This window comes from Bombina bombina, chromosome 4 (genome assembly GCF_027579735.1).
Source record: "Bombina bombina isolate aBomBom1 chromosome 4, aBomBom1.pri, whole genome shotgun sequence".
Classification (NCBI taxonomy): Eukaryota; Metazoa; Chordata; class Amphibia; order Anura; family Bombinatoridae; genus Bombina; species Bombina bombina.
In genome coordinates, this window is record NC_069502.1 from 505,780,507 (window position 1) to 505,806,626 (window position 26,120).

The following is a 26,120-nucleotide window of genomic DNA, read 5'->3' on the forward strand; positions in this document are numbered from 1 at the left end:
TTGTTTTGTCCACTTGGTGGCACTGTGTGCACACGATGAAACATTTCATGCATAGAAAAATAAAATATATATATATATACATATATATACTCGCCCTTCTTTTTGAAAAGGTTTATTTTTTAAGCTTGCTCGAATCTTGAAAACAGCTGTCTAGAATATTGTCAGCAGCCTTGTTTTTCAAATGCTTGCAGAATTCTACTTGCATTTTGATTTTATTTCATTTTCTACAGGCCAAATGACATAGGATGAAGGCTGTTCGTAATTTGTTGATTTACATATTTTCCACCTATCTATTGGTTATGTTTGGATTTAATTCTGCCCAAGACTTCTGGTGCTCAACACTGGTAAAAGGGGTCATTTATGGATCTTATTCAATAAGTGAGATGTTTCCAAAAAACTTTACAAACTGCACTTGGACGTTGGAAAATCCAGATCCGACCAAATATAGCATCTACCTGAAATTTTCCAAAAAGGACTTCAGCTGCTCGAACTTTTCCCTTTTGGCTTATCAGTTTGATCATTTCTCCTATGAAAAAATACAGGATATATTAAGAAATAACAATTCTATAATGCAGTTGTGTGATACAAAGAATTCCTTTGTGTTTCTACACTATGATAAAAATTTCATCCAGCTTCGTAGGATATACCCAATAGATATTACTGGATTACAGAAAAATGAAGATGATCAAAGATCCTTTTTGGAATTTCTGGTCTTAAATAAGGTGAGCCCCAGCCAGTTTGGATGCCACGTCTTGTGTACTTGGTTGGAAAACTGCTTGAAATTGGAAAATGGTAAAACTGAGCTATGCGGAGTTATGTATACAAAATGCACCTGTCCACAACATTTAGGGGAATGGGGGATAGACGACCAATCTTTGGTATCACTAAACAATGTGATATTGCCCTTGAATGAGCAGACTGAGGGCTGCCTGACTCAGGAGCTACAAGCCACTCAGGTCTGCAACCTCTCCAAGGAAGCCAAACGCCCTCCCAAAGAAGGTAAGTGTCACATTTTATCACTTTTTAAACAAGATATTTCCAACACCTACATCATGGGTAGCTGGTACCACAGCAAGAAGGAAAAAGCATAAAAATGGGTAATTATACATACCAGTCCTCATCTGACTGTATGGGAGCATTATATTTAATATTTTATATGATTTTCAAATATGAACCCATAATCTGTTAAGTTTTCCAACAACACATGGTAGCCATGATTTAAAGAGAACCACTTAAAAGTACACAGTCTAGGGCCACAGATGCACACCAGCCCTTTATTATGATTTCATTTTTATAAGCATCCCTTGAAGTGAAAGAAGGAACAGATTCACAAAGAATTCCCCAAAACTTCATATGACTTTTGCGACATAGGTTTATACCATAAACCATTGGAAAAGCTTATCTTTTTTTTTAATAACAAAATTTCTCTTATACTGTAATAAGGGACTTTGCATTAAAAAAAATCTTGATAAGCTTTTCTAAATGATTTGCATATACCCTGTAATGTCATATATTCACTGAGAGATATGCCTCACTGTTTTGGTTCTCTTTGAGTAATTAGTGAACCTAGGCTACCTACTCAGTGTGCATCTGCTCTTGTTCAATTACCCAAATAGAAAATTAGGAAAATAACTGCTACATTGTATGTGCTGTGATAAAATTGAGCACACAGCCTTTAGGTTTCTATGGCACTGAGTTCAGTAAACTGAGGCAAGAACAATCACTTGTAAACAGCAGCTATATCATAAGCCCTCATGACACACAGAGAATACAGATTAGGTTTTACATGTGTATTTGTGCCCCTTATACAGTTATTTTTCAGTTCATTTGTTTACCCAAGGTATAGCTTCCCCTTTTGTCTGGGTTTTAACTTTTTTTTTAGTTTTTGTTCAACCTTATGCTGACATTTCCTAAAGCAACACGTGTTGAGGATTCCCTCCAATTATATAAATTAGTACCTGGTTCTTGCAATGCTATGAAGGGCATTCTGGAAATGTAATCACCATACTGAACATTAGTTTACTTATATCCTCCATATCCATTGCACTATTCATAAAACTAATCTTAAAATTGGCACACATTTAGACCAACTTTCTAACTTCCACTACCACTTAAAGTCATGGATCCCCCACACTGCTGAGAGTGAATAAAGATCAGGGTATAGAATCATTTAAAAATCCCTAATAGTGAAAGCCAGTCTAAAAGGAGGGGCTAATTTGTAATGACATCATTACATGCAAAGCACTAGACATGGTATCCTGCTGTGGCTTCTGTCAGTGAGAAGGTGATTCTGCTGTGTTTCCAGTGAGACACAGTTTCCTGCCAATATAATATTTGATGGTCAGGGAAGTACTCAATGTGTTTGCTACAATGTCATTATTAAGATATTCATTGGAACAGACTTGTCTTTGTAAATTAATTGCAGCAGTTATTTGTGGACTGTTTCATTATAAATAATTGGCTCTTTAACCTCCCCATTGAGAGTTTCAATCTGAGCTTTGCCATTCCTCACATGACCAATCATTTCAGAAAGCTGCAGCAACTCACATCACTGTGCCCCATTCAAGCTAGCTGATATTTTATTAGGTTGTGTGGGCTTAAAGTCTGGTTGTTTATTTCTAACTAAATATTTCATGCACATTTATAATAAACAGTGAAGTCTTAAGGATGGAACACCCCCCCCCCCCCGTTTATTTAACTGATTATGTAAAGAAAATATAATGTGGATGTTCCTGGGAATTTGCATAAACATATATGACACTGTAATGTAGGATGGACTTTAACTTGTGTACCAATATTATTTATATATGAGCAGTAATGATAGATTTATTAAGATTCCTAAATAAGCAAATATGTGTGCATGTTCAATATATTCACATGCAGGGATATAAAGAATCTGTAGCTATTTAGTACTGTTCTCAGACTTTGCCAATATAATGGAGATTTATGATGCACACCGCTTAGTATAAATACAAATCATACCGCTGCAACTATGAAGTATTTTAACAACATTTAGGACCAATTAGTTTCCTTTATAACACAGCACTAGAAAACTGTCATACTAAAACTTGGATAATAAGACCACATGATGCTTTATGAAACCTCTGTAGGCAAATTAAATATATTGCATTTGAAGCCCAATTATAACATTGGTACAAATGTTAGGCCATTTCACTGCTGCCATAGTCACAATACCATTTACAGAAATTGTGACGTAGATGCATTTTAAAAGTATTTCAGAGTAATATAATGAATGCATTAACATTGCTATTTCTAATAGCATTGGAACAATGACTTTGCAATTGATTCATGGAAATTACATTGCATAGTGTATTAGATGCTGAAGAATACACAGTTGCTCATCCAGAAAAAGGCATATGCCAGAAATCATATCACAAGTAGATATTAGGCTGAGAAATGCTACTAAAGCCAACAAGTGCTTTCTCATCACAAACAAGCTTGAGCATATGTCTCCCCATTAAAATTCATAGTGTGTAGTATTCCCTTTTACATGACATTTAACAATAAAACCAATATCCAGTCTTATGCATGTGAGTTAAATTATGGTTCTGATCAGAATACATTGTTTGCTTTCCATTGTACAAGAAGCTATTAGTAATGGTTTACGTAAATGTGAAAGGGCTACATTTTTATTTTACTGAATATGGGATGTTTTTCTTTGAAGAGTACAACAAAATGCAGAATGTAAAAAAGAACTGGGAGCCATCTTCAGATCAGATTAACCCATTTTAGAGCTCCTCAGTGCTATAAATGAAAACAAAATGACTCTCTGTGTTTGTACCGCATAAGCTTAATCAACTAACTTCCTTTGTTCTAGCATGCTATCAGTCAGAACTGAAATTTACATATCCATTTCTTTTAAGTAGGAACATTGAAATCATTTAATTTTTCACCACTGGATGGAAGAATACATTTTCATATTTTAACACACTTTATCATTGCCTCATTGCTTCTATTTTATAGGAACATCATATATGGTTAATATTATTATTTATTTATTGTTTTACATTTTAGATTATTGTATAATGCTCATATAAGTTATCTATCTTAAAAGATGAGCTAACATACTTATTTTGAATTTATGGCTTACAGATGAAAATGTCAGACAGTTTAGAATCTGTTTTTGTAGGTATTAAATGCACAAGAAAAATATAGACACTGTAGACAAATAACTGTAGACTACAGATATTTCTTTGTACATTGGCAAACATAACTGTGATCCTTAAAATGTCAAGATAAAAATGCCTTCATGTATTTTATTTAATAACTGTTACTACAATCTAATAGATTATGTAACAACAGGTATATAACACATTTATCATATTATTTTCTCAGTGATTATTTTATCCTGTTCTGAAATGAGATATTTCCTAATTTTCCATAATGAAAACATTTGCCAGTAATACCAACATTTTGAAGTTTTTGCATATTATGAAATAATTGTCCCCAATAAGGGTGATGCCATAGTAGGGCATTAAGTACTTTTATTTTAATCTAAGATACTGTGAAAGAAATTAGTATTTAAGTCACATTAGACATTTGTGTACCTATTGACACTATTGCAATTTAGTGAATAAGCCTATGAATGCTTCTTAGTTTCCATAGATTATACAATTTCTTTGCTGTACAATTGATATTCTGGACTACAGAAACATTTATAAGAGCTCAAACAAACCTCTCTTTCAGTGTTCCAAGCAAGAACACAAGAAGTACTTAGAAAGCTTTTAGTGAGAAAGGATCTTTATTTCTTAACAAGCTCAAAGGAGTTTTTTTGTTGTTGTTTTTGTTTTTATTTTATACCCCCCCCCATGCATGACCTAGCCTTGAAGTGCAAAGATTAGGCATGAAGCTTCTGGTTTACATAGATATGTGTCCATACAAGTTGGGGGGGGGGGAGAGAGGATTGTGTTAAGAAAAAACAGTTTTCTTGCCCTTTTTTATACAGCTGAAGCATGTTGCAAAATGCAATTGATGCAGGGTGATGAGGCTTAATCGTAAGACATGCATTTATAGACCCAGAATACAAATACATTCAAAAAGTTAAATGCATTGTTAAATACATAATAATCCATTAGACATTATTTTATGTTCCAGATGCTGCTCATTATTAAGGGGGAAATATCTGCGTATTGAGGTTCTGCATGTCTACTTTCTTGTTAGGTGTATTCTAAAGAAAAGAAATATGGACTAAACATTGCTGTAACCATAATATCTAAAGAATTAATGAAATTATGTCTTTAATAGAATAGTATGCAATTTAGTTTCATCATGGTTGAATAATAAAATAGTTGATGTTATGTATACCCATTTTTCAGAATATACTTTTGTTTAAAATATGATATTATGTATTCTGTAATGTTCAGGTATTGCCCTATATTTTATTGTAACAAAGCGTTTAATTTATTTGCCCATTGTATAACTACAGACTGAATAACTATGCTATTTATGGCTTAGAACTCTTGGGACTGCTGAGGGCTTTAACTTAGAGATATGTAAATACACATGTGTGTGTATATATATATATATATATATATATATATATACATGTGTATGTATGTATAAGGCCTGGACTGGCCATAGGACATACAGGGCGAATGCCCGGCGCTTATGTGGGCCTTTCTGGTATATAGAAGCCCCACCCACCCTTAATAAGTGTAACAATAGGAAAGCTGTTACAGTCTGCCTTTTTTGTAAAGCAGGAAGTAGAGGTGCAGCTGGATGAGAAATCTGGTGCATTATGTTTGCCTAGCTGACAGAGTTTTAACTGATCTGGACTGCTCTGCCTTTAAATGCCGGGCCTATTTTTGGTTCCTGTCCAGTCCTGATATGTTTATATGTGTATACATATGTATTTATGTATTTATATGTGTATACAGTATATGTATTTACAGATTATATATGTATTTGCAGTTAAGTAGCAAAAACATGAAAAATTATATTTATGTAATATTCATATTTAATAAAGTGTTATACTGTGTTTTTAGTGTAAGTATATCACATTCCAATGTTTTTTTAACATAGGGGAATATGTATAAATAGATTTTCATATATATATATATTTATATATATATATATATATATATATATACAGTATATCATTATATGGGCGCCATGTACAAAACGGCAGGCGGACAACTTTCATAACTCGCGAAGCTGTCCGCCTGCCTCCGCTACACACGGGCAGCGGATCTATTGATCTGCTTGCCCGTATGTATCATTACACACTCATCGGAGTGTGTAATGCCCGCCCCTTCAATCGCGCGACCAATCACGCTACTGAAGGGGCTGTCAATCACAGAGAGCGAGCGTGCTCTCTGTGATTTTGCTTCGCCACCTAAGAGGTGGCGTAGGGTGTAGGAAGCAGCGGTCTTCTTACATTGCGGGAAGCAGGCTCGCATATGCGAACCTGCCCTGCAAAGGCTCCGGATATGGAGCCCTATATCTATACCTATATATAATCATATATATATATATATATATATATATATATATATATATTTTACCAATCAACATCATATATACAGTATATATATATATATATATATATATATATATATATATATATAAATGTGTATTTATGAATAAAGAGAACATATTCTGCTATGTAAAGATCATTTGAATGTGAAATATTAACATTTGAGAAAATGCGATCGGGTTTGCTTGACATGTTGGGTGTTAGTTTTTTCTTCCACTTTCCGTGCTCCATTGAAGTTTATTGGAGAATATGTTAACATGGTAGTGATATTGTAACTTTTACTTTTTGTGCACGTCGCATTAGCGAAAACATTTTACTTTCAACTTTTAATATGTAAAATAGCCAAAGCACTCAAAAAGCCGAAGTTGAGCGCAGTTAGCGCACGAGTGAGAGAGTGAGAGAGATAAATAATGCTCCACTCGCAATCTAATTCAAAGTGAACTATTACGAATGAAATTTTGGCATTAAGTATGTAAAAACTAATTAGTAAATTTTAAGATTTTTTTATAAATGCACACATACACAAATAGCACTTTGATTCACTAAAACAAAAGAAAGAAAGAAAGAAAGAAAGAAAGAAAGAAAGAAAGGAAGGAAGGAAGGAAGGAAGGAAGGAAGGAAGGAAAGAAATACACCCACACATACACATAGCTATTTATATCTAATATTAACACATGCTCACATGTTAAACATTTGAATTACATAAGCTATTTTCCAAGAAATGCAAACTGCACATTATATATGACATTTCTAGGTAGAATGGTCCAAAATCAGAAAGAAATGCATTGATTTCACTAAATCTGTGAAAGGAGACTTCTCATTAGTTTTTGAATCATGTTTCTAAGATTTTGAAGTCTCTTAGCATTTCAAGTCTAAAGAATAAATTCCAAACCACATCTTATATCACCATAGCAACCTCATATTCTGACTATTGTCAGCCAACTTTAAATTACCCAATAACTTAAATAATAGGGTGTCCTTTGACAATTCAAAAGAGGAATTTCTAACCAAAAAGAAATAAAGAAGACTACTCACAGAATCAAACAATACAATACAAATTTTACCATCATTATAATTAAACAGCTTTATGTATAATTAAATCCCCTTTTCTACTTTTTAAATAAAACTTGTTTTTTTTTTTTTTTTGTTTTTTTTTTATAATAATAATATATTTGAATAATCTAGGGTGAACCCATATTTTGTGTTGTTATTTACATTTTAAACAATATTGAACATATTTAAAGACTGATTATTTCACAATTACTTGCTGCATGTCAATGTACAATGTTGACTCATGAGACATGTTTGTATTAAAAGAAAGTTTTCATTTTTAAATTTGGGGAAAAAAGAATAGCAAAGTAGAAAAGCAGATTATATCATAGTTAAAATAGTAAATATGATAAAAATGATAAAACCAGCATGGGATACACTTACATATAATCATTTGAATCAGTATAAGGAGAGAAAACAGATCTCCAATTTAAAAAGTAAAATATTGCAATACTATAGTGTGCTTTTTTTTAGGTGTCTTGAAAGGCTAGAAAATATGTCCGTTTTACATTAGCAGATGCCCTTTACATAAGTCCATATTTGAAGAAACTATCACCTCATTTTGGCCCTGATTCTAAAAAAATCAAGAGATGCTTTTCCACTCCAACACTCACAGTGGTAGCCCTCATGGACTTCTATAAAAAAAAAAAAACAGTCTGCCCCAGTGAGTGTCTACCATACAAATAATGAGAGCTCTCTGCTAAGTAAAAATTCACAATGGAGGGTAAAGTACAGAGGGGGAAACAGGCGTGTTTTAAAATATGAATATTGCGCTTAATACAAATCAAATTACGTTGTTTTTAGTGCACTGTTCCTTAAATTCACTCTAATTTTCGTATGCATAGGTTTTCCTTTCAGAGTAATTAGTGTTTTGAGTAATTTGGTGAAAACTTGCCATTTTTTTTACAGGCGAGAAAATATATTGAGAACTGTAGAGTGAAAATGTTTATAGAATTACACTGATTTGAGAGAAAATGTCATATACACCCATGTTCAGCCCATTTTATGAAACAATTTGTATACTTTGTATTTTGTATTTAAAATATGAATTTCTTGCTTTTTTGCCCTTCAGTGTACTATACTTATGATTTACATGTTTACATTTTGATGCACCTTAAAAATTGAATTTTTGGTTCAATTATTTGTTTTTTATGATTTTTTTTAATTCCAAATTTTATTGTGCACTAATGTATACATCTTCTTTCCCTAGGAAAATACTGTATATGACCCTTAGTTAGATGCCATGCATTATTAGGGTAAAAGGTGGCTTTATATAATAACACCAGGGAAACAGAAGGACTGGTGAGCATTTTTATAGAATCTCACCAGCCCAGAGATCTATCTTATACCTGTACTCTATCACTTGGAAAAGAATATAGAGTTAAAAAATGATCGGTCACAGTAATGGTAAAATAGAGCAGCATTCATAAGAGTCTTTCCAATTTACTTACATTATATAATATTGCACAGTCTTTTTATATGCACCCTTTCTGAGGCACTGATTATGTGCTCAAGTTCACAAGGTATATGTATACTAATATGTGATTGGCTTATAGCTGTCACATCATTCAGGGGACTGGCAAAATAGGGAAACAAATACATTTGTCAGATTAATTTAATGCTTATTTGAAATTCAGAGTAAGTGTTATTGCATTGTCTTTTTATTATTCACTTGAAAAAACTAGTGTTCAGAGAAGGGCCACAAAGCTAATAAGGGGATTGGAGAAATTAACCTATGAGGAGAGGCTAGCCAAACTGGGTCTGTTTTCTTTAGAAAAAAGGCGCTTGAGAGGTGACATGATTACTTTATATAAATATATTCATGGCCCATATACAGAGATGGCAGAAGCTCTGTTTATTCCAAGAAAATTGTTTCTGACAAGAGGTCATAATTTAAGGTTGGAGGAAAGGAGATTTAATCTCCTGCAACGGAAATGTTTTTCACTGTAAGAGCAATAAAATTGTGGAACTCATTACCAAAGGAGGTAGTGAATGCCAATACCATAGATACATTTAAAAATAGTCTGGATAAATTTCTGTATATAAACAAAATTCATGGATATGATTGCTAGCATTAAATGGGTCACATTTTAATGGGGTTATTTAAGCTTAACTGGAGCTTTTTGTAAGTATTTTAGATTTGTATAGGTTGAACTCGATGGACTTCAGTCTTTTTTCAACCTTATCTACTATGTTACTATGTTACTATGTAATTATGCAATTCTATTGTATTTAAAGGGACAGTCTAGTCAAAATTAAACTTTCATTATTCAGATAGGACATGTAATTTTAATCAGATTTCCAATTTACTTTTATCATCAAATTTGCTTTTTTTCTCTTGGTATTCTTAGTTGAAACTAAACCTAGGCAGACTCATATGCTAATTTCTAAGCCATTGAGAGCTGTGTCTTATCACATGCTTTTTAAACAGCTTTTCAACACAAAGAGACAGAAAGTACACGTGGACCATATAGTTAACACTGTGTTCAGGCACAGAAAGTTATTTAAAGGGACAGTATACACTCATTTTCATATAACTGCATGTAATAGACACTACTATAAAGAATAATATGCACAGATACTGATATAAAAATCCAGTATAAAACTGTTTAAAAACTTACTTAGAAGCTGTCACTTTGGCTCTGTTGAAAAGGTAGCTGGAAAGCCCACTGCAAGTGGCAAATAAGACACTCCCCCCTCCCCCTTCTTTTGCATATGAAAAGACCCTTTACACAAACAGGAGCAAGCTGGAGTAGGTAGTCGAGCGTATTCACATAAAACTTTGGGGCTTGGTTAGGAGTCTGAAAATCAGAGCAATGTTATTTAAAAATAAGCAAAACTATACATTAATTAAAAAAAAAAACTTTATGGGCTATATAAATAGATTATCTACAAAACATTTATGCAAAGAAAAAATGAGTGTATAATGTCCCTTTAAGATTTAGCACAACACAATGCTAAATGCAAAACAATAGATAATAAACAGTCACAGTCAGGTGATCAGGGGGCTTGAACAAGGTTATTAGATACAAGGTAATCATAGAGGTAAAAAGTATATTAATAATATGAATGGGTAATAAAGGGATTATCTGTCTTTTAAAACAATAACAATTCTATTGTAGACTGTCCCTTTAATGGTCCTTTAAGCTGTGTTTTTATTACTAGGTATATGTCAAATCAGATGACATTTTTTAGACCTAGAATATCATCTTTTGGATTTTCTTCTTTAGCAATAAACATACCAATTAATTACAGTGGTAAACTCATGTGTTCTTGACACATTCAAATTATCTTATATTTCCCAGTAGTTTCAATAAACTGATAAAATGTACAGAGGAAATAGAATATGTAAAGACACTGTAGTAACACCTTGCTAATTGAAAGCCCAAGGTGTACAGCATGCTATTTAGACAATTTAATTCTAGTATGTTTTCACAATACATTAAGGGTGTTACATAGATAATGTCAAAATGTATGATTTCATAGAATTGCTAGTTATACAGTGTATTCCATTTAACTTTAACATATATTACTATGAAATATATGCCCTTTTTAAACTAACCAAGTTTGCATATGCTTTTCCAGCACTGGCTCTAATTTTAAAACAGGAAACAGTGATAGCTGTATAATCATCAGAAGTAATATAAACCTATCTATACAGCCATTTTATAAAAGTACTACAATTAATGCATTTCTAACATACTGCTCATTGCTCCTGTCTGGCCCCATATGCCCTTTAACAAATATATTTCTCTAGACCACTAATAACAGTGGTGTGACTGTGACTTATGGCTCATCGTTCTACTAAATGTAATTATTTGTTTTTATCAACAACAAAAAAACACACACAAAAAACAAGGAAAGTGTCTTTCTTGTACAATAATTGAAATGAGTGGAAGTAAATAACGGTTAGATGTCAATACAGTTGTCTTAATTTGTCAGAACATCTTTAATATTCTTTTGAGTAAACCTTGTTAGATATAGCCTGCAGAATTACCAAACTACTAAAATATATCTTTGTCATAAGAGTAGGATCATTGAATGTATAGCTTGGAATGGACAGTAGAGTAACGGAATGTTTGACCCTGTGTGGACTGTCTTCTATATTTTAAAGACAGCATAACACTGAACATAGTGGGGTTTATTCCAATCTAACAGATTTGTTATGCATGGGTTTAAACAGAATAATAAGCCATTTTGAAAGGGACACTCAAGTCAAATTATTTTTTTATAATTCAGATAGAGCATGCAGTTTAAAGACACTTTCCAATTTACTTCCCTTATAAAATATTGCACAGCCTTTTTATATTCACACTTTCTGGTGAACAAGATCCTACTGAACATGTAAGTATACTAGTCTGTGATTGGCTAATGTCTGTCACATGATACAGGGGGATTGGAAAATGGGAGAAAAAATAAATTTGCCAGAAATCTACTCCTTATTTGAAATTCAGAGTAGGTGATATTGTATTGTCCTTTAATTGTGCACTTGTTATGTTATTCTACAGCATTTAGTGGTGCCTTAGATTCAAAGCATGCTCATTCCATAAGAAATCCAAGATTCTAATGGATTGCACAAGAATTTACTCTAAAGTAAACTCAGAGGTTTTGCATTTAGAACCCTCACCAACAGTATACCAAATAATCACAAAAAAATCATACCGGTTTTTCCATTCATTATTTCAATTAGATGTTATAAAACTGTTAAATCTTAACTGAGCACGAATAAAATTAAATTGTTAATTGCATACATTATATAAACTGACCTTGGTAGAAGAATATAACAAACTACAACCAAACCTACAAGTCTATTATCAGCAACACTGAAATACGTTTAATCAAAGGTGTCCTTTTTCATTGTATATTGATTTTGTTATGATTAGTCTTTAAACAGCTTGGTAAACTATTGTAATATATAGGTGTTCACATGTTTATCTAAGGTAAATGTAGGAAATACTGTGGAGTGGAACACCACAGTTAGTAAAAAAAAAAACACTGTTGTTGAGAAGTGATGATTTGAAAGTTGAAGATGTTGAAAGTGATGAATTTGCATGGCAAATTCTAAAGATCTAAATATACACCAAAGTTAGATCCTTTACTAAAATGAGGTTTATTTTTTTCAAAAGTATACTTATATTTCATTTTTGGTTCGGATTTTTAAACATAACTATTTAGAAGCTTAGGGCTCCATGTACTAATCAGTGAACACTGTTTTAGAGACCTTGCGGGCCTGCTTACTGCAATGTAAGAAGAAGTTGTCATACCATTAATGCTTCTTATCCTCTCCACAACCTCTGAAGTGTTGTTGGTAAATCCCCCCAAACACATTAGTTTGGGGTGATTGAAAGGCCCCGCACTCATGGGATTGGTCACACAATAGCTGGAGGCAGCATTGTGCAAGAAAATCTTTGTGCAGTAGTACATGCGGCAGCACAAATAAAGGGCCTGATGTTGAAAACCTCATTGGCATGGAGAGAAATCACACAAAATTTTGGGGATTTGTTTTAGACCTTGTATTGTAATGTATAAGTCTCTGTTTCACATAAAGAACACTACATAGCAACATAAACATTTTTCAAGATAAAATTTGTGTTTATTAATTTTTTTTAAGTGCCTTGCAGTACTGGCGAGACATCTTAGATCATCTCACCTGAGTGATAAGGTTTTGAATATCAGGCCCACATTGTCCTCTGCCTGTTTGCCATGTCAGGAACCTTGTCCGCCTGCACATTAGAACATTGAACCCTATACAATCTATAACACCTCTTGCTGCAAGTCAATTCTACATTGTTTTATTTTTACCATTATTTAATAACCACATATTACAGTAAAAGTTTACAAAAATATTAATGGGATAGGCCAGAAGCAGTTCACATTGCAGTAAATATAACAAGCAAGGTTCAAATTTAATACAAATGTATAAGGTCATGGAATTTTTATTTTGTTTTTTTATGATATCTCAATACATTGTTTAAGATACAGGGTTTACCCTAAAATGTGTGTACTTAATGCTGCAGTTACTGAACTGTAATAGGCATAAAGTTTCCACACTGTAGTATTAGAGACCCTTTTTAAGTATATACAAAAGAAAGATTTTGTGTTCTATGACTAATCATATAAATATTATTATATGTTTCAAATTCAAAATAAGTTTGTGATCTTCTGAAGTATAACAATAACAATTCACACCTATTAAAAATCATGAAATAATCATCCATATGAAAAATGTAAATGATTCTGTATCAATTGAAATATTCCAATGAAATATCCCTTTATAGATTGTGTTGTATCACTGAAAATCAATTTGCATTTCAGTTACTTGGCTTAAAACAAGCAAGAGGCAGGCCAAATATCTTAGTACCCAGCATATTAGACACATGAGACCATAATGTTAAATTCTGCCAGAATATGTTTTATCTGAAAACTGCAGCATACATTATACCACGCAGTTCCAAACACCTCTTAAAATGTCTTTGCTTTCAATTAAATTGTAAAGAAATTAGAAATGTATCTTTTGTTAAAAATAGTTATTGTTCATTTTTTTTAACTCCTTAAACTATGCAAGCTCAAAAGGAAAATGATCTACACTGTTTAATATATGTTTAATTGTATTTTTTGTTTCTTTTTTTTTTAACTGATACTAACATTTAATCATATTTAATGATGAATTCAGCTAGGAAATCAAAATTAAGAATGCAGTTCAAGAAAATGAATCCCTGCCCATAACAGTTTTAGTTATTCTAGAATCCATTTTATTTTAAATGTCATAGAAAAGCTTTAGCAGGATATGGGCCAGATTACAAGTGGTGCACTAACTGTTTTGTTGCTCGCATGCTAACTGTGCTCAAAGTAAAGTCTCAAGATGGGCAGGTTAGGGCTTGTATTAAATAAGGGCTGGTAAAAAATAAGCTTGAGAGCAAAAGTCTGGTGAATATTTTACATTCCAATATTCTTCACGTAGAAGAAAATGTTATTTTTATATATATAATTTTTTTTGTAAAATATATTTATACATATATATATATATATATATATATATATATATATATATATATATATATATATATATATATATATATATATATAATATATATATATATTGAATATAGACAGGTATATATATATATATATATATATATATATATATATAAAAATAAATATATATATATATATATATATATATATATATATATATATATAGTGAAGAACATACGAATGTAAAATATTTACATTAAAACACAGTAAAACTAATTAAAATATATGAAAAATTTATAAAAATTATGTTTCATCTTTAAAGGTATTTGACTGGAAAGGGATCAAAAGTTAATATATACGTATGTATATGTGTGTATCCATGTGTCTATTCTCTCTTGGGTATTGTCTCAAAGGTTTGTTTCATTTTTCTTTTAGTACACACACATATATATATATATATATATACTGTATATAAACTAAACACACGTACAAATTATACAAGAATTGAACAAGGATTGGACAAGGGATAAGGCAAGTTCAGTTTTTATACTGAGTTTTATACACTGTCTGACTATTTTGAAAAAAAATGCAAAATATCTTAATATCCCTTTTTGCCACATTTTGTCTGTTTAACAAACTACTTTACTTAATTACTCCTTACCCTTCACCACCTACACTGCTCATTAGCCCATCTCTCTTAACCTCACTTTACTTTTGTATTCATGAACTTCACACATTCCTAAAGACTCTCTGCCCCCCTTGCAACTCATCACAAAAACAGTCTCACTACTGCAAATCCACATCTTATCTCATGTCACTCTCCCTCTTGCTCATACTAGCTGCTAGCAACATTTCCCCTAATCCTGGTCCCTCACAACTTACTTGCCCTGCACACCCATGTCTGCCCTTCAATAGACTTCAAAAACAAAACTCTGGTAATCTTAATCTCCTTCCTCTTGCATCTAAAGCCACCACCCCCTTCACTTGCGCACTTTGGAACTTTCCCTCTGTTTGCAACAAGCTCACTTCTATCCATGACGTCTTTATCTCCCACTCTCTCAATCTTCTGGCTCTCACAGAAACCTGGCTCTCTCCTTCAGACACTGCTTACTCTGCTGCACTGTCACATGGGAGTCTCCACTTCAGCCACACTCCTAGGTCTGACAATAGACAAGGAGATGGTGTTGGTATTTTACTTTCCTCTCGTTGCACCTTTCAACAAATACACCCCTTCTCTTCCTTTACATTTTCTTCATTCGAAACACACATAATTCACTTATTTTCTCCCCTCTCTTTACGAGTTGCAGTCATATACCGCCCTGTGGCCCTGCAATTCTATTTCTAGATCACTTTGCCAAATGGCTACCTTACTTCCTTTCCTCAGATACCCCTGCCCTCATTCTCGGTGACTTCAACCTCCCTGTTGATAATAACACTGCCTCCTCTGTAAAACAACTTCTGCAACTCACTTCCTCTTTCAGCCTGTCACAATGGACTGACTCTCCCACTCACAAAGATGGTCACTCTCTTGATCTGATTTTCAGCTATCGACGCACTATCTCAAACTTCACAAACTCACCTTTTCCTCTTTCTGACCACCACCTCCTCACTTTTAACATCACCTCTCTCCCTCTAACTCTCCCTCCTTCTACCCCTCAGACTAAACTTCACAGAAGTATCAAGTTATTAGATAAGCAACAGCTCAATAGCTCTCTCGAACCTCTTCTCTCTTCCATCCCCTCCTTTTCATTGTCCTGATGAATCTATCTGCCACTATAACTCCACCCTTAAATCGGTCCATGATAATCTGGCCCCCCACCATAGCTCAGAAAACATACACTCATCCTCAGCCCTGGCATACTCCTTTGACACGGTACCTACGCAGATGTTCCTGTACTGCTGAAAGACACTGGAGGAAATCTCGGAGTTCTGCTGACTTTCTTCACTATAAGTTCATCTTGAGCTCTTACTATTCTGCCCTTAATCTATATAAGCAACATTACTTCTCTACTCTTAGCTCTACTCTTTCTTCAAACCCAAAACATATGTTCTCTACTTTCAATACTCTTCTCCGCCCATCCCCACCTCCCACCACAACTTTCCTCTTAGCTCAAGACTTTGCCAGCTTATTCAACAACAAAATCGACTCCATCAGAAATTATATCAGCTCTCAACATACTACCGGTCTCCCACCCCATCAAAAGCTCACACTCATCCAAAACCCACATAGCCATAAATGTATCTCTTTTGCCCCTGTTACAGAGGAAGAAGTTTCTGCCTTTATACTATCCTTTCACCTTACTACCTGTCCCCTCAACCTCATCCCCTCACAACTACTCCCCTCCCTTTCTTTTACCCTTAACCCTATACTCACACACATCTTTAACCTCTCCCTCAGCACTGGTATAGTTCTTACATCTCTTAAACATGCATTAGTCACACCTATCCTCAAAAAAACAATCTGCTGATCCAACTTTCCCATCCAACTACCTCCCTATTTCCCTACTCCCTCTTGCCTCAAAGCTTCTTGAAAAGCTAGTATATGCACATCTATCCCTTTTCCTTACTTTAAAATCTCTCCTTGATCTATTGCAATCTGGATTTTGCCCCCTTCATTCAACAGAGACATCAATTGTTAAGGTTACCAACAACCTAATTACAGCAAAATCCAAAGGCCACTTCTCTCTACTTATCCTCCTTGATCTCTCTTCAGCCTTTGATATTGTCAACCACCTTCTTTTGCTCCATATCCTCCAATCCTTCAGCATCTGTGAAACAGCTATCTCTTGGTTCTCTTCCTATCTGTCTAACCGTACCTTTAGTGTAGCCTTCACTGGAGCATCCTCTGCCCTGTTACCTTTTTCTATCAGGGTACAGCAAGACTCTGTCCTTGGTCCCCTTCTCTTCTCAATCTACACGTCCTCATTAGGTTCCTTAATAAAGTCACACGGGTTTCACTATCATTCGTATGCAACAATACCCAAATCTATCTTTCTGCACCAGAACTATCTCCTTCCTTGCTAACCCGTCTCACTAACTGTCTCACTGATATATCATCTTGGATGTCCTGTCACTTCCTCAAGCTATATCTCTCCAAAACTGAGCTCTTTATTTTCCACCCTTCTTCCAAAATCTCTTGACTCAGATCTTTCTTTCACTCCTCACATTCAGTCCTTGGCTAAAGCCTGCCGGTTCCAGCTTAAAAACATTGCTAAAATCAGACATTTCCTTACACAAGACACAACTAAGATTTTAATCCACTGTCTTATCCTTTCCCACCTAGACTACTGCAACTCCATTCTCTCAGGTCTCCCTAGCTGCCACCTAGATCATTTACGATCCCTAATGAATGCCTCTGCCAGGCTAATCTTCCTTACACATCACTCTTCATCTGCTGCACCTCTCTGCCAATCCCTTCACTGGCTTCTTCCTGGCTCCAGGATTAAACACAAAATTCTCACTCTGACACACAAAGCCCTCAATTGCATTGCTCCCCCCTATATCCCAGACCTTGTCTCCAGATACTCTCCCTCCCGACCCCTTTGTTCCGCTCATGATCTCCTACTCTCCTCCTCTCTTGTTACCTCCTCACATTCTGTTTACAACATTTCTCCAGATTGGCTCACATTTTATGGAACTCTCTGCCTTGCTCCACAAGACTCTCTCCTAGTTTTAAGAGCTTCAAGTGCTCCCTGAAGATTTTACTATTCAGGGACGCATACAACCTACACTAACCTTCCTATCTCCACTGCTATCCCCTTAAACCTCATAGCATGTAAGCCTATGAGCCCAGCTGTTTGTAGTCCACCTTCATAAGAGCCGGCTACAACAGTGCAACTCTCGGCAGGACCCTCTACCCATTTGATCCCTGTAATTGTTTTTATATATCACCTATGCTCACAGCGCTGCGGAACCTGTTATATATATACACACAGATACATTATAGCCATTTCTAGCCAAGTACATTGCCATCTACCATATCCCTTTTAACCCTTTGAAAAAAATTTTATTATTTATTTTAAATGTTTTTATCAGACAGTGCATATATGAGTGTTATAGTTTATTTAAATGTGTTTATATTGTTTTTTGGAACATTTTTTTTATCCCTTACTCTTTATGCTAGGTATTCAGTCATGCTAATCCGGTGAGCGCAAATTTAATTTGCACTTGAGTGAAACTGTTTAATTTCAACTTATAATATGTGCACTAGTAAGCGAGGTTACTTCACTTGTAATCTAGTTCAATGTTTATATTATTACAGTAGCTCTGGTTACAATTTTTTACAACCTTGACTATGTTACTTGCATTGTCTGATTTTAATTATATTGCTCTTTTCATCTGAAATAAGAAATATTGCTATGGAAGACATATGTCTTAGATCCTGATTGTAATATGTTCTTCCTGTTCAAACACCACTGTTAGTGTCTTATTCAGACTAAAATAACTTTCAAATTCTCAGTCCAGGTAACGTGAGCATCCTTATCTCTCTATTCTAATCTTTTTTTTTATGGCCTTTGGCTTCTTATGTTAATGTTTTCAATGTTGCATATTATGGATATGTTTTATTTGCTGCAACTGAGACTGTGTCTCTACAATATAAAAGTACATAAACACATCAATCTATATATTAAATAGTGGGTGATAATAATTTAATTACAACATAAAATGAGATATATATTAAACAAAATAACAAAATGTTAATAACAGCTCATAGACTCAGTAAAAGTAATATAGAGTCGTGATTATGTAATAATTTTTAGTTGTTTAAAATATTTAATCTCCAAAAGGTAGTTCAATTTGATTTAACATTTAAATTCAAAAGATTTTAATTCAATGAGACATAGTCATCATTTTTATATTATTAAGGTAGATTCTATTTCAGTTTAAAAGCTTCTAAACTTTTTTTAACAACTTTTTTTTTTTTTTTTTCTCTGCACATAAATTATATGATAATTTTTTTTCAAATGAATAGAATGGAGGCTGTATACTTAATTTCATTTTTAATTATTTGTATTGTTGAAACATCACTTTCAGTTTATGTTTAATGTATATATGAAGTAGCAAATACACAATTTAAAGGAAAATTACTAAATAGTTTTAATTATCTAAAAAGTCAAATATTAGTGAAATATGACATTTTGAAAAGATAACATTCTATAAAAATGCTTTCAATTGCATATATAAATAAATAACTGTTACATATAAGTTGCTGGTGATGGAAGGAATAATGGCTTTCATAATTTATAAAAGAAAAAGAAAAAAAGAAAATAAAAGAGAGAGAGAGGACACCCCAAATTTGTTTTAAGTGAAGAAAATAGATTGATCTATAACCAAAACAATGTTTTTCCAAAAAATGGTACCTCCAGGTACTTTTCACACAATCTAGGATAATTGACAGCTCTTCTGCTTGATCCAACTCAAGTCAATCAGAAAAACGTAATCCTGTATAAAAATATGAAAGAAGAAAAGGCAACCAACAGTCCATCTAACAAGATTCATGGAAGGCAAGGAGAGGAGAGAAGGATGTGCTCACAAAGGGGAGCACCACCAGGTGCTATTCATGCAGTTGGGGATAATTGGCAGCTTCTAGCTGAACTCTGATTGGTTGTCTGTTAAGTAAAATTTACATAAATCGCTTCTTCCAAAAATTTGTTTTACATTTGGCAACTATAAAATACTTAACATACCTACAAATTTAGTTTAAAAAGTTAAAATTAAGGAAAAGTTAGATACAAATAAAAAAAATTAAAAAAACAATTTATTAAAACCTAACAATGTACTTATTTTACATATATGCAGATTCAGACTGCTTACAAACATGTTCTTGTCAATACGTACATAAGAGTAACATGCTAACCTGTTGTCAGGAACAAAAAAGGTTATGTGATCAGAAATAGAAATATATCCTAGAAGATCTTATCCAGGGAACCAGAAAAAAAGAGCAGTGTATCCAAATGGACCTACTGATAAGGTGATATTAAATGACCAGTCAACACAGTTAATTTGCATAATCAACAAATGCAAGATAACAAGACAATGCAATAGCACTTAGTCTGAACTTCAAATGAGTAGTAGATTTTTTTTCTGACAATTTTAAAAGTCATGTCTTTTTCCACTCCCCCTGTACCATGTGACAGCCATCAGCCATTCACAAATGCATACACACTTATTCTTGCACATGCTCAGTAGGAGCTGGTGACTCAAAATGTTTAAATATAAAAAGACTGTGCACATTTAGTTAATGGAAGTAAATTGGAAAGTTTTTTTTTAAAATGGCATGCTCTATCTGAATAATGAAAGTTTAATTTTGATTCAGTGTCCCTTTAATAAAATAACCCCTTTTGCCCTATAAAATATCATGACTATTTTCTAATAAGCAGTGATCATTAAAAGGTTAAAACACTTTAACACTTTCCCACTGCTTAAAACATTAAGAGAACCTATATTTGATATTGCCAACAAAAATTAGGGTAATAAAATAATAAAAAAAAAATCCAAACAAATACAAGAGGATCATATTTACATTATGTAAGGGTTATCAATCATGATATAACATTAATTATTTGGTGTCTTTATTTAAAGAAGAATATTTTTATAGTCATTTTAAGTTTATATTAAATATTTGTAAACCATAAGCCATTGAAACACTTTAAATTAGTAGAGAACGGAATAAAGATATGATATGCACAGATGTTTAGAACTGTTTAATTAAAGGCTCTATAACAATTCATTAAGTTTATATCAATTAATTAACTGGTCACATTCCTGTTGTTAGCTGCTTGGTGATACAGATGTGATACATTCTGCTGTCAATAATGTATAATTTTGTTTATCAAAAAAGGTATTACCACAGGTCTTTTCCAGCTTATACTTTACATGAAACTGGGAAGATGTTTGGCTAAGGAGTAACTCAAATATATAGACAAAAAAGAAAAGTTCATATATTTCTTGTTTTCTACCACTTGTATGGTCAATGTTGGAGTTAATGTCACATTTTAATTACTTACTATTATCATTTTAACACATGTAAATTATTTAGGGTTGTGTTCAAAAGGTCTACTAATTAACCGTAAAATAATTTATGATATAATTATGTCACATTTTAAGTGTCACAAAATGGGCTCAATTTGTCATTGCTATTCTTAAATATTTGCCCCTAAAAATGTGCATGATAAACAATGCCCCTATTTATAATTTAAAAATGTGCCTAAAGTTCGACAAATTCGACTGTAAAATTCTCCTACTCTGTTCCCATTCTCCTTTGAGGACATGCTTTAAAAAAAGAGTTAAATTAGATACTTTTAGTCATATTTCCTAGTTACAAATGTATAATTTATTTTCTCCTATAGAGGACTAAAAGTGTATTAAAGATTTCCATAGCTACTGGAAGCTTTATAACTCTATTATTTACCAGTTGTAGAAGCAATCTTACAAAAAATGTCTCTAGAAGGTGAAAAAATAATAGATAATAAAGAGCAATAATAATGTTTATTGGAGCAAAATATTAAGTTATATTGAAGAGCAAAAAAATATATATTGGGGTGCCAAAATAATATATAACAGAACACATAAATTATATCTATTGGGGCATAAAAATAATATATAAAAGTAGTGCTAAAATAGAAGCACAAAGACAGTGAAAATATAGATCTATTTTCTTCCATGACAGTTTGTTGAAGAGGAACGTTAACAAAGCTACTAGTGGGGCTGTATAAATATTTCTATTGTTTTTTGTATTACTTACATGAAAAATAGTTGTTTATTTTTAATGAGGTGACACGATTACTTTAAATCAATATATATTCAAGGCCCATATACAGAAATGACAGAAGCTCTATTTATCCCAAGAAAATTGTTTGTGACAAGAGGTCACAATTTAAGGCTGGAGGAAAGGAGATTTAATCTCCAGCAACGGAAATGTTTTTTTCACTGTAAGAGCAATAAAATTGTGGAACTTATTAACAAAGGAGGTAGTGAATGCCAATTCCTTAGATACATTTAAAATGGTTTGGATACATTTCTGGCTTGAAACAGAATTCAGGGATATTATTGCTTTTGTTTTAATGGGATAAATTTAAGCTCAACTGGAGGTTTTTTGTAAGTATATTTGATCTGTATAGGTTGAACTCAATAGACTATGTTACTATGTAATATTTGAATGTAACATTTGATATTCAAATATTAACATTTAATCTAAATAATAATGTGAAAGCAAAATAGATGTCGATATTCACTGATCCATTCAAATCTCAAATTTCTGATACCCATCATTTATGCACATCTTTTACCTCTTGTACCTCTCCTTTTGTATATCATTCTTTCTTACTTAAAGGGATAGTCTACTCCAGAAAATGTTATTGTTATAAAAAAGATAGATAATTCCTTTATTACCAATTCCTTTATTACTCATTTTGCATAACCAACACAGTTTTATTAATATACTTTTTACCTCTGCAATTACCTTATATCAAAGCCTCTGTAGACTGCCCCTTATTTCAGTTCTTTTGACAGACCTGCATTTTAGCCAATCAGTGCTGACTCATATGTAACTCCACAGGAGTAAGCACAATGTTGATCTATATGGCACTCATTAATTAACGTTGTCTAGTTGTGAAAAATTGTCAAAATGCTCTGATATAAGGGACAGCCTTCAAGGGCTTTTAAATTAGCATATGAGCATAAACAGGTTTAGCTTTCAACAAAGATTGCCAAGAGGACAAAGCAAATTTGATGATAAACATAAATTGGAAAGTTTTTTTACAATTGCATGCCCTATCTGAATCAAGAAAGTTTTTTTACTAGACAGTCCCTTTAACACCTGCTTCTCCCCTTGCAGGGATCTCTCTTCCGCACTCAACCAGACTTTCTCCAATTGTTAAGTTCTTACACAAACCCTAAAAACCTATATTTCCTGGACACCATATGGCCAGTCCCAGTTTTTTATAATTAATTAGTGAATTCCAGATGTGATTTCCCATGCTTTTCTCAAGCTCTCCTATAAATATATATATATATATATATATATATATATATATATATATATATATATATATATATATATATATATATATATATATATATATATATATATAGTTCCTGTGTTTACCTTTGGTTTGTTTGAGTCATTCCTTATTGTACAGAAATGAACTACATTTACATCTATAGTTGCTTTTTTAGCAAAACACATATCTTATTTTCCTCTGGCTCTCAGTTCATAAAATATGAATTTAAATGATATAAAGTGAAACAGCAAGTGACATTTTAAAGTGAGGGACATTTGGTATACCCAGTAAACATCTGTTTGTAATAGATATAATTGATGCATGTGCTAAAGCTAATATGGTAAACCTGCAGTGTTAGTCCCAATGCATAAGGAATGCTGACCACAACACTTTAATCCTTGGCAGATTTTTATCATTATTTGATAAATATAGATTTATAAAAGTAAAGTTTTTAGTTTATACTTTTCTTGAGCCATCATTCCATTCTTCATTTCATGAAATCCCAAGTTGTATAATAGTCTAAATTCATTTGACATACATGTACTTTCCTAAATAAATATTTCAATAGAAAATGTATTTTAAATAATGATTACATACATTATCAATTTATGCGTAACAGTTATATTTATCTATTGTCTTAACACTATGGGGTCCATTTACAAAAGGCTGGGTGGACAGGGCAGAGAGCTCAGCCACAATCTATTCATAATTGCAGCTTTCTGGCAGAAATATGCTGCCTGCATTTGTCATTGCACTTCATTGCTGTCAATCACTAGATTGAAAACCATTAAGAATTGTCTTGCAGGTCTGATGACCATTGCTTCTTACTGTCAGCTACAGACAGCTTCTTAAATGGAGCCCTATCTATCTATCTATCTATCTATCTATCTATCATCTATCATCTATTTATCTATCTATCTATCTATCTATCCATACATACATATGCATCTGTATATAAACATATCTATATATTTATCTATCTATCTTCTATCTATATTCATATAGATCTTTCTACATATCTATCTTCTATCTATCTATCTATCTATCTATCTATCTATCCATAGGTATCTGTTTATATTCATTAAGGTATCAATATATATATATATATATATATTATTCAGATGTATATATAGAAAAATATATTTAAAAAAAAATCTTTTATCTGAATAACATGAATTTGAAGTATTTCTAATGCACCTTCTGCTTTAATACAGTTGATATCGTTCAGTTTCAGGTTAGCACGTGAGCGATGAAATGAAAAGGCTTTCTTTAGCACGTCCCATTGAAGTCTATGGGGAGAGGTCGTTAGCATGATACCTGAACTTTAGAAGTTAGTGTGAGAGCAAAAGACTCAGTCATGCTAACTTCTGAAGTTCAGATAATATTTTTAATTTGTAATATCAGCACTAAGCCGACTGAGCTAATTTTTTACCTTGAGTGCAGTTAGCGTTCATGAGCAATAAAAAATGAATGCACCACTTGTAAGCTCGCTCATTGTGTCTTTGGGTCTAGATCTCTTTGTAGTATAATCTTGAATATTATGTTGACCCTTTGGTGTCTTACGATTACTCTTGGAAACTATTTTTGTTTGTTTTGTGACTAAGCAAACAACAATGAAATATTGCCACTACTTGACAGTATTGACACACATTCATAGAATTGTACATTCAAACTCAACTGTAAAACAAACATTATGGGATTTTTAAATATCCTGTTACAAAAATAAAAAATAAAAATAAGCATCTATCTATCTATCTATCTATCAAAAAACAAAAAAAAATAAGCATCTATCTAATCTATCTGTTTATATGTATGTTGATAATTACTATAATCTAGGACATGCTATAGCTTTTTAAATGAACGTCTTATGTATTTGTCACTCATTTACAATTCTATTCATTTACATGATGAACAATTTATAGACATGTAATTAATTAATATGTTATCCATGTACAAGTATTCAAATTTACATTTAAATAGTTTTGCAACACCTTTGTATAACTTGAGACTTGAGAGATTAATCAGACAGTAGGTTGGCAGGCTACCACTCTATGTTTTCTGTTTGATGTTCTTGCCAATGATATGTGCTCATTTCAGTAAAACCCTGTAGGTAACTCTTTATAATATGAACATCTATTTGTCAGACATTTATACTAAATAATCCTATGTATAAAGCGCAAGAACAAACAACTAACATCTTTGGATTTCTTTCACATAAAATGTTGCATGCCTTTTAATGTATTCAATATAAGATTGCCAGAGCAGTAAAACTGAAATGTATGAGGGAATTTGGAAAATTAGATCTCATTTTAAGATTGTTTTGAAGTAATTCTTGAACATTATTAGATAGCGAAAAAAGAAAATGAAAGATATGTCATATCTGATATGAAAAACTGGTAAAAAAACATTTATTAACTATATGTTATAGACTGAGGCTTTGACAATATTATGTAAATTTGTTACTCAAAGTTCTTTATATATTGTAGGTTTGTATTTGTAAACTATACTGCAATATTGCAATAGTTTACATGGATCATTTATCAAAATATTTTGCCAGCAGATCTAGGTCAGATATTCGAGTGGTTTCTTGTTTAAAA

General features: G+C 32.6%; 1 protein-coding gene across 1 annotated transcript in view; it reads left to right on the forward strand.

Moving 5' to 3' along the window:
* The first annotated feature begins 245 nt into the window (after positions 1 to 245).
* The window catches only part of ADGRB3 (adhesion G protein-coupled receptor B3), a 1,326,607-nt gene continuing 1,300,732 nt past the window's right edge, over positions 246 to 26,120 (forward strand). The window contains exon 1 of the mRNA XM_053710414.1: positions 246 to 999. Coding sequence (XP_053566389.1) covers positions 246 to 999 — 754 coding nt within the window. The remainder of the gene's footprint in view (positions 1,000 to 26,120) is intronic.